This window comes from Littorina saxatilis, linkage group LG14 (genome assembly GCF_037325665.1).
Source record: "Littorina saxatilis isolate snail1 linkage group LG14, US_GU_Lsax_2.0, whole genome shotgun sequence".
NCBI lineage: Eukaryota > Metazoa > Mollusca > Gastropoda > Littorinimorpha > Littorinidae > Littorina > Littorina saxatilis.
The window spans coordinates 22,243,480-22,254,223 of NC_090258.1; the positions used below are offsets into that span (position 1 = coordinate 22,243,480).

Sequence of the window (10,744 nt, forward strand, 5' to 3'; positions counted from 1 at the left end):
TTAATTTTTGCGTAGCTAGCCATTACACCGTTTCATAGACAATCTCGCCTCCTAGCTTCGCGAGCGGCTAGCGGAAAGAATATATCGCCTGAAAGAAACACGCGTCTGCTGATTGTATGAACTCGCAGGTTCGGCGCAAGTTCTACAGTTCCCCAAAGTTGTGTGTCGGGGGTTGTTCTCTCTGGCCAGGTCCTGGCCAGCTCTCAGATGGTGAGCCGTATTAGTGTGCCTTTAATCTGAAGGATTCTCTTATTTCATGCAATAGCCTGGACTGATATGTGGTTGTTGACATGATCCTCTGCGCGGAAAGGAGAGAGCCTGTAAGCAAACTGACCCTTCGTGGTCAGTGGAGAGCTGTACAAAGAACGGGTCAGCCCGTGTCCGTAGCTGTTCGGACAACAGATAAGAAACCTCTGATCCTGGAAAGGGGGCCAGAGTACACGTCTTTGTACACTATCTTGTCTTCGCTTTGTATACGTTTGAGCCAAGCATTTCTTTGACTTGGGGTTGGCTATGTATAGTCAGCACCTAAGTTCCCTATACAGCCCCCTACCCCCCCCCCCCCACCCCCACCCCACCCCCCCACCTCGTTCCCTTACCCCTTTCAAAATGGCTAGTTGGACTGTTGCTTTTTAGTCAATTTACTTATGCAAATGTACCGACCTAGATTTTTGGCTTGGCCTAGATTGTCAGTGCTAGAAATGAACAATAATTGTCAGTGTGTACGTACTGACATGAAAGGGGGATATACAAAGTAGACATCCTGTCTGTTTATCTACCAATGTACTCTCGTCAATTCTGGTTTTATCGATCTTTCTGAGTGTCTCTATGTGTGTGTGTGTGTGTGTCTTTCCGTTTGCCTGTCAGGCTCTATGTTTGTGTCTTTATGCCGGACACATACGTACACACACACACTCTCTCTCTCTCTCTCTCTCTCTCTCTCTCTCTCTCTCTCTCTCTCTCTTCTCTCTCTTTTCTCTCTCTCTCTCTCTCGATCTCTCTCTCTCTCTCTCTCTCTCTCTCTCTCTCTCTCTCTCTCTCTCTCTGTCTGTCTGTCTCTCTCTCTCTCTCTCTCTCTCTCTCTCTCTCTCTCTCTCTCTCTCTCTCTCTCTCTCTGTTTATAATTTAGTTTTCATACTGTTATTTCTTTGGAGGGGGTGGGGGTGCACGGTGTGAGCAATTGAGGCAAAATAGTGCAGCATAACTGTTCTCGGTATGACATTTTATTTTGTTTCTCTGTTATTTTCCTTCTTCTTATTTATCACCTTTTTTACGACATTATATTCCGCTTTTAATTGTGTTAATAACTTTATATACAGCGTATGTTGTATATGATAATATAATATCCTTACAACTTTTAAATACTGAAAACAAAAATAATTAACAGAAGCAATAATGACTCCATAAACTTAAAGGCACAGTAAGCCTCCCGTAAACCATCACAGATACTGTCAGGCTTTTACACACAGTACAAACACCCTTCCATTTGAACGCTCACCGAACGGGAACATCCTAGGTGCCCTACGTAAAGAGCTAGCAATTTTCAAAGAATTAGTTTTGCGGATTGTCTGTCAGACAATCGGGCGGTGCTTTTTTGCGCTTCTGACCTAACTTTTGAAATCTAAGTAATAAATTGACAGCTTGTTACACAAACATTCTTAAATCATAAAATAAATCTTTTTTCATCAAGACAAGATCAGAACAATACGAAGTTTTGAAAGTTTAAAAAAAAGATAGCCCGGAAGCAGGGTCACGCAAGGTCGTGGTTCTCGTGGCAGACGACGCTGCCTGGCGCCAGTTCATCTGAACCGTTAACCGCCACTGCTCTAGTTCGCAGCCGTTTCAATGTTGCATTTCAGATTCAAAGGTACACAATAACGTGCTATTGCAGATAAGCTTACAGAGATTTGCATTGAAATGACAAACTGGCGGCTAAATTGTGAAAAAAAAGGGAAACTGGATTACACGGGTTCACGATGGCTCAGAGGTAAGATAAACCACGCAAAAATAAATTCTTTGAACATTGCTCGCTCTTTCCGGAGGGCACCTAGAATGTTCTCAAGCGGTGAGTGTTTAAATGAAATGGTGTTTGTACAGTGTGTAAAATCCTGACAGTATCTGTGATGGTTTACGGGAGGCTTACTGTGCTAAACTGGGGAAAATCACTACAGGTCCAAAAAAACAAGAAATTCCTCCGAGGTAGGAAAAACACCCCCGTCAAAGGGAAATAACCTTCTCAGTTGGTGGCAGTGACTGAGTGAGAATGGTTATTTCCCTTTGACCATGAAGATGTCCCTCTATAAGTCCTTGTATAATTTTAATCCACCAATAACTCCCTAACCGTGTGTTTGACTGGTCCCAATTTTTGTAAGGACCGTCTCAGGAATGTATAGAACCTGTTCACCAAGTTTGGTGACGATCGGTCCGTTCATTCTTGAGATCTATATGCGAACACAAACAAACAAACAAACAAACACATCGACCGAAACCTATACACACCCCTATACCGGGGGTGTAAAAAACTAAGGGTATGACGCTAATAGCCTATAATCTGAGCAAAAAGTACAACTCTGTATTTGACGGTTTGAATATAATTCGTCTGAATTTTGTTGTTGCACATGTATGGTTCTAGGAACATCCAAGCTATCCTTCTACGTAGTTAAAATGACTAAAGGTGCAGACAGTATATCTTAGTGTAATTATGCGTTGTCAAACGATTTTTTGTGACAATGTTTTTCTGCTCCTGATTAAGGGGGTATATCTCTTATGAGGGCCCCAAAGGGGGGGTATCATCACGATCACGGGAAGGGAAATTTTAGCTTTCACGATCACAGTTACCTTGATTTTTGTTTTCACGATCACAAACACCTTGACGAATAGAGGATCATAGAGTGATACAGCTGTGAAAAATGTACGTTGAAAATAAAATGCTTTGAAATAATGCCCATCACGATCACGAAAACAAATGACGATCACGATCACGAGACTTGATTTTTTTGTCATCACGGATCACGGGCAAAGTCCCATCACGATCACAGAAATTGAAATTTCGGCAATCACGGTCACAGAAAGGTCAAAAAACGCCAATCACGATCACGATTTAAAACCCTTTGGGGCCCTTATAAGGCATGGCAATGTGACTGTTGAAGAGAAAACTGTACACAGCTTGCGGCAACTCAAAGACAGGCCAGTTGTCCTCCACTACGAATGCATTTGCGAGTGATGTACCTAACAGAACGCTCTCATTAAAACTACAAAATCAATTAAAAGGACAAAATAAAAGGACGTTAGGCAACACCAGAAATAAAACAAAACGAATGCACAAGTCCCTGACGTAGCTACACAATACTGACTGGTTTTTCTTTTAGAGCATTCATCTGGCTTGCTACTGGTTGGACAGCATTTATTTTTATTTATTATCGAGTTGAACTGGAACGTCGTGGGTTTCCCTTTTTTGACCCCAGTCCAAACTGGGATAATGTTTACCTTTTGTAAACTTTAAATGTTTGTAAATGAGGTAGAGGGCTATTTTTGTTTTGCTTTTGTAAAATGTGTTTATTATAATTAGTCATGTAAATGGTACATATGATAGCAGTATGTTTAAATTTTAAGTTTTATTATTGTTTCTGGCGTTCAAACAGACTGACTAATTTGTAAAACAGTTAGACCTTAGAATTGATTTGACACATTAGGCAAGGATTTTGCCTATTCTGTAGACATATTTGCCTAAATTGTACAGCAGTCGTGCCTAAATCGAAACTTTGCCTAATTTCACGACTTAAGCTGCCTAATTTATGCAATAGGCAGCCTAAATCATATAATTTCACAAATTAGGCAAAATTCAACATTGATTTCACGTGTTAGGCACAGCCGTTGCCTATTTCACGAATTAGGCAAGAGACTACCTAATTCAAGAACTTAGGCACTTTCAGGATCTAGGCACGACATATATATATATATATATATATTTGCTATGTTCTGTTTTCGAGGTAAGTACAGTTTCGATGGAGCACGTGTTTGGTGTTTAGTGGGTAAGCTTTGACCCCAAATTGCGCATAGCTCCTGCCAGGTGAGATACTGACGATCGGTCTCATTGGAATCTATAGACATTAAGCTTTCCGAAAATATGTAGTTATTGACTATACACAACCGGTGCCTTAACTACCTTTTCTAGGCGGCTGTTCTGGGTTTGGCCGCTCCACTATTTGTATGACACACATTCAGACGTGTGGACTTAAATCCAGAATATTAGCGTCCACATTAAGGGAAACGCCTTACACACATGTTTTGCTTTCGTAAGACATTCCGTAAGTGTTATCTTTGACACAGATTATGTTCTCGTTCTACTGAGTGGGGTGTATTGTGTACATGTATGTACATTCACTGGTTGTTCCTTTTCCACTCGTGACACAGTAAGTTAGGAGGACGAGACAGACAGCGTTCGATGAAGACACAAGTCTACTTTGTTTTGTGTGGATTTCTTCTGCCCATAGCTTCTACTGCACGTCTCGGTAAGTGACTGGGATATTTACGAGTGTGTTGTATATAGTATTGGCGTACACTATAATGAACAATGGTGTTTGTGTTTGTGAGTTATTCTGTCTGATTTTAAAGAATTATGACTGTGTGTGTGTGCATGTGTGTGTGTGTGTGTGTGTGTTTGTGTGTGTATGTGTGTCCGTGTGTGTATGTGTGTGTGTGCTTGTGTGTGTGTTTGTGTTTGTGTGTGTGTGTATGTGTGTGTGTGTGCGCGTGCGTGTGTGCGTGCGCGCTTGCGTGCGTGCGCGCGTGCGTGCGTGCGTGCGTGCATGTGCCTGTCTGTGTGTCTGTCTATCTATCAGTATGTCTGTCTGTCTGTGTGTCTGACTGTCTGTTTGTCTATCTGTGTCTATGTCTCTTTCTCTGTCTCTCTCCGAGAAGTAAAATGTTGTATGTGTTCCTCCTGGCTTTGATTTGTTTATCATCTTCATGTTATACGTTTCCTGAAAATCTTGTGTTATCATTAAAACCACCACAACTACCGCCAGCATGTTTACATTGACAACAACAACGACATCAACAATGACAACAGCAATGACAATAACAACGACAACAACAATGACCACATCAATGACGACAACAACAATGACAACATTGACAACAACACCAACAACACCACCACCACCACCAACAACAACAACAACAACAACAACATCAGCAACAACAAGAATAACACCAACACTAAGAACACCAACATCAACAACAACAACAACAACAACATCACCACCACCAACAACAAAACCACCACCGACAACAACAACAACAACAACAACAACAGCTGCAGCAACAACGACTACAATAATGACAACACTGACAACAACAACTCCAGCTATGATGACGTGCATTTTCTTAATTTCAGATCCGTACAATGTGGATAGACACCAAATCTCGGTGTCGGGGATCTCGTCAGGAGCGTGCATGGCCACCCAGTTCCACGTGGTTCATTCTCGTGACATCATGGGAGTAGGGATGATCGCCGGAGGTATTCATTTCTTGATTAAAAATACTTACCAGTCGGTGTTTAAGAGTTTTGACTGATTGATCGATTTACTGATTGATTGAATGATTGATCGATTGATTGATTTATTATTTGATTGCTTGATTGCTTGCTTGATTGATACCATTATTACTTGCTTGCTTGATTAATTACTTGATTGATTGATTGATCGACGCGCGCTGTGGCGGGGTGGTAACACGTCGGCCTCTTAATCGGAAGGTCGAGGGTTCGAATCCTGGCCGCGGCCGCCTGGTGGGTTAAGTGTGGAGATTGTTTCGATCTCCCAGGTCAACGTATGTGCAGACCTGCTAGTGACTTAACCCCCTTCGTGTGTACACGCAAGCACAAGACCAAGTGCGCACGGAAAAGATCCTGTAATCCATATCAGAGTGCGGTGGGTTATAGAAACACGAAAATACCCAGCATGCTTCCTCCGAAAGCGGCGTATGCTGCTTGAATGGCGGGGTAAAAACGGTCATACACGTACAAATCCACTGGTGCTAAAAACATGAGTGAACGTGAGAGTCTAAGCCCATGAACAAAGAAAAAGAAGAAGAAGAAGATGGACGAGTGGATTGGTCGATCGTAGACACTGCAATGAGCACTTTAGCCATGATACATGATACAATAGTGCTGCTTTACTGGTTGATTGTTTTATTGGATGAGTACACGGTTTCAAGTTCCACAGGTTCAATTTGTAGATTGATTGATTGGTTGATGGATTAGTTGATCACTTTATTGAATGATTGAATGATTTCTTGACTGATACACACATTTGAATATTTGAGACAATGACAGAAGGTGACGTTTTCATGTCAGCATGTCCCAAATGACATCACCAGTACATATTTAATTCTATCCAATTTGTTTTCGTTCTATTTTTTCTAATAGCATGCGTTTAACAATTGATTGTCAACTGGAATAGAAGAGCACACAAAGTGTAACTTGATAATTATGTAGTTTCTCTGGAGAGAAAAAAAATATTCCACTTGTCCCATGCAACATACATTTGCCAAACAGCTAAGTGTAAGTAGATTATTTGTTAGTGGTATAGAAAATGCTGATCACCAATTAAAGTCAGTTTTCACATTCATTTTCTACCTATTTCTTATTTGTTTATTATTTCTGACAATGGTGAAATGTCAGTAATCGTGTGTCATTCGGGACAGTAGACATGACACCTGACCTTGTATTACTGTCTTATTTGTGTTGCAGCTCCCTACATGTGTGCGGAGGGAAGTGCTATCACTGCAACGAGCATGTGCACAAAAACTCCCAACTACGTGTCAGTCTCGGCCCTACAGGCGATAACCTCTTCCGCCGCTTTCGTTTTCAACATAGACTCGACCAGCCACATGAAAAACGACAAGGTCTGGATCTTCTCCGGGACCCAGGATTCCGTTGTCAACCCAGGTATGTGTGTACATTGGGCACCAGTAAATGTACAGCCACTAGCGTCTACAACTATTGGCAAGGGAACGTAAGCTGCAATACCATTGGACTGTGGGGACAATCAGTGTGTTACCAAAAGCAGGCGGCGATTTAAGATTTGATTTGCCTTTAGACTACCGACTTAGGCCTTGATTTGCGTTCACACAACGGAATTTGTGATAAGAACTGTTTACCAATTATACCTTTCATTTTAGGTGTATTCTTGAAAGCGTCGGGGAAAAAACACGTCACGTGGAATAAGGCAAAGTGAAACGTCTTGAATGCGTGTCCTTATGTGCAGGGGCAGGTGCGAAAATACGGGATTACTATAGCCATTACGTCACATCCGGTTCCATAAAAACTGTCTTCGATGTCCCTGCCGAGCATTCTATGGTTGGTTTATTTGACAAGTATATCAATATTGTAACCCCTTCAACATTATCATGTTAGTGTCTGTCTATCTGTCTGACTGTCTGACCGCTTCGTCTGATTGTCCGTATGTCCGTATGTCCGTTCGTCTGTCTGTCTGTTTCTCCCCCTCTTCCTCCCCCCCCCCCTCTCCTCGATTAGTATCCCTTCCTGCTTCCCCCCCCCTCTCTCTCTCTCTCTCTCTCGCTCAAACCATCTTATACACATATACAAGCACAGAAAAACACAGATGGCTAGACGGACAGACACAATGTGTGGATTGATATGACTGCTGCATAAATCAAATGCTGAATATGCCCTCTTCTTTTGTTTTAATGGATCTTTATGCGGTAATTTCTTCCGCTTAGTCGTAGCTTTTAGTTAATCCAATGATAAATTCCTTTACTTTCTTCATTTTTGTCGCGAAAGGAATACATTTTGGTGTTGTTTTTTTTACCTCAGCCTACAGCCGCATACGGGGGTCAGTGCGACAAACTGAACTCTGCCAACTATCTCAACAAATGTCACTACAATGCTGCCTTCGAGATGCTTAACTTCATCTACGGTGGACACCTTCGTGTAGGTATTGTTCGAGGGGTAGATTGCAAAAAAAACTGAAGTAGTTCTCACAGCGTATAGTGTAGAGTAATTGAAGAGAATGTCGGAATTTCGATTTCATTTTCGACGATTTAGAATTGTGTTGGAGACTCTTTTGCCGATGTTGGTGTTTTAAATGGATTCTGTCATATCATAGGTACCCAACAGTCAGTGCTCTGAACTGCCGTGCGCTTTTATAGATGTCTTCGTTTCTGTGTAAACCATGTGTACGCTACCACATAAATTATATAATGTAGCTGCCACTCGTACACTTCGATGTGCAAAATCACTGTAGCAAGCATCGACTATTAACAGATTAAAATGAGTTCTGATGAGTGGGAACACATATACCATTGTCAGTGGCAGAACTACAGAGACCAAAGAAGAGAAAACATAAACAACTGCCTACTAATTACAGCGTGCTTGCCAGTTAATTACAATTGATCTTTCTTTGCAGAATCCTACCACTGCCAAGGGTTCAGTAAGTCTTATTTCTGTGTCAACTATATATACGTGCGGATGCGTGCTCATGTGCTCATGTGTACGTGTGTGTGTGTGTGTGTGTGTGTGTGTGTGTGTGTGTGTGTATGTGTGTGTGTATGTGTGTGTGTGTGTGTGTGTGTGTATGTATGTGTGTGTATATGTGTGTGTGTGTGTTTGTGTGTGTGTGTGTGTGTGTGTGTGTGTGTGTGTGTGTGTGTGTGTGTATGCGCTTACGTTCATATACGTGCGTTCGTGCGTACGTGCGTTCTCACGCGCGTGTATTAACATAACATTAAGCTATCAATATATTACACCACGTACTTCGAATTAGATTATCGTTATGTGGACATTATTTATTATTCACAAATAATAGCACACTTGTATGGAATTGCACTCTTACGCAGTAATACATGCTACGTTTGTTATTGATACCATTAATGTTGTGTAACTTACATTGTCATGTCGATCTTGTCCAGCTGATCCAGTTCGACCAGAGCGACTTCTTTTACTTCGCCCCTCCCATCACGTACAGCATGGATAATAAAGGATACGTCTACATCCCGTCTGGCTGCCAAAACAAGCAGACAGGTAGGCGAACATACTATGTAATGTGCCCACATATATGCAATTTGCGATACGCACACGCACACACACACACACACACACACACACACACACACACACACACACACACACACACACACACACATGTACACACACACACACACACACACACACACACACACACACACACACACACACACACACACACACACAAAGCAACTACGCAATACAACTAATTAAAAAAACGTTAAGAATTCTCCACATTTTATGTCTACAGCATGCAAGCTGCACATTGCATTCCATGGATGCGAGATGGGACAGTGAGTATTGTTCTTGTGTTTCTATCTCTCTTTTGTCACCCGAATGATACACGCACAACTTGCCACAGCTAACACCTTCGCGCCAAGATGTTCTCGGGTTAACCGACATCTCTAGCACAACTCTCTGCTGCGGTCTGAATGTCTCTGATACAGTGGACAGAAGCTGTTAATAACCGAAAAGAGTCGCCAGTTATCGGGTGTCCGCTCCTGACGTGTGATTCAAGTTTTGATTGACGGCTTGTGGCCAGTCAGTCCTATGATAATGTAGACAGAGATGATCAGCCACCAAATACGATATCTCTTGCTGGCGTATACATTCTCTGTTCATGAACCCTTTGCTCTGGATTTAAAATAATCAATATCTTACCAGTATAAATCATGCTTATGGTCAGTAGAACATGGGTGTTGACTATGGCATAACAAACGGGTCGCTTTGCTTGCAACGCAACACAACTCAAAGAGTCAGTGCTGAATAATGACCCGGTCAAACAGCACAGATACTACGAGAATGTATAACGCGTACATATCTCACCACAAGGCGACTCAAGGCGCACATATCTCACCACAAGGCGACTCAAGGCGCACATATCTCACCACAAGGCGACTCAAGGCGCACATATCTCACCACAAGGCGACTCAAGGCGCACATATCTCACCACAAGGCGACTCAAGGCGCACAAATCTCACCACAAGGCGACTCAAGGCGCACATATACAGACACAAAATATTGTCGCTATGGCTGTACCATTCTTCTTCTTCAGCGTTCCAGAATGGTCTGGTTACGTATGAGCTCGTTTGCCCATTTGGGTTCCCCAAACTATACTCTGAGAGCATAGTCAGCTTCACTCTGCTTTCGTTGAGGAGGCATGCTGGGTATTTTCGTGTTTTCATAACCCACCGAACTCTGACATGGATTTCAGGATTTGTTCACGTCTTACCACCAGGCCACTGCGCCCGTCTGGGCTGTACCATAACAGTGCAAATCACTCAAAAGCAACATCAACGAGCGCTTGTTGTACCAGTATGTCGGTTGTGGGCAGTCGTCTTGGATTTGACATTTTTTTGTCTTTTTCCATTCTGCTATATTTTCTATCTATCTTTTCCTTTGCATTTCTTGTCTTCCCTTTTCCCGTACAATTCCGTGGAGGATGCATGTCTTGGAGAGTCCGCCTGTTCTTGTTATATCGCCATGCCGTGGAGGATGCATGTCTTGGAGAGCCCGCCTGTTCTTGTTATATCGCCATGCCGTGGAGGATGCATGTCTTGGAGAGCCCGCCTGTTCTTGTTATATCGCCATGCCGTGGAGGATGCATGTCTTGGAGAGCCCGCCTGTTCTTGTTATATCGCCATGCCGTGGAGGATGCATGTCTTGGACAGCCCGCCTGTTCTTGTTATATCGCCATGC

At 42.6% G+C, this 10,744-nt stretch overlaps 1 protein-coding gene across 3 annotated transcripts in view; it reads left to right on the forward strand.

Moving 5' to 3' along the window:
* Nucleotides 1-1,826: 1,826 nt before the first annotated feature.
* Nucleotides 1,827-10,744, forward strand: part of LOC138946666 (poly(3-hydroxybutyrate) depolymerase-like) — a 20,170-nt gene continuing 11,252 nt past the window's right edge. The window contains exons 1-9 of one of the 3 annotated variants that reach the window (XM_070318091.1): nt 1,827-1,987; nt 4,414-4,511; nt 5,399-5,521; nt 6,752-6,949; nt 7,269-7,360; nt 7,838-7,954; nt 8,430-8,453; nt 8,932-9,043; nt 9,297-9,339. In XM_070318091.1, coding sequence (XP_070174192.1) covers nt 1,977-1,987; nt 4,414-4,511; nt 5,399-5,521; nt 6,752-6,949; nt 7,269-7,360; nt 7,838-7,954; nt 8,430-8,453; nt 8,932-9,043; nt 9,297-9,339 — 818 coding nt within the window. In that variant the 5' untranslated portion in view covers nt 1,827-1,976. The other 2 variants (XM_070318092.1, XM_070318093.1) reach the window with 2 other exon arrangements.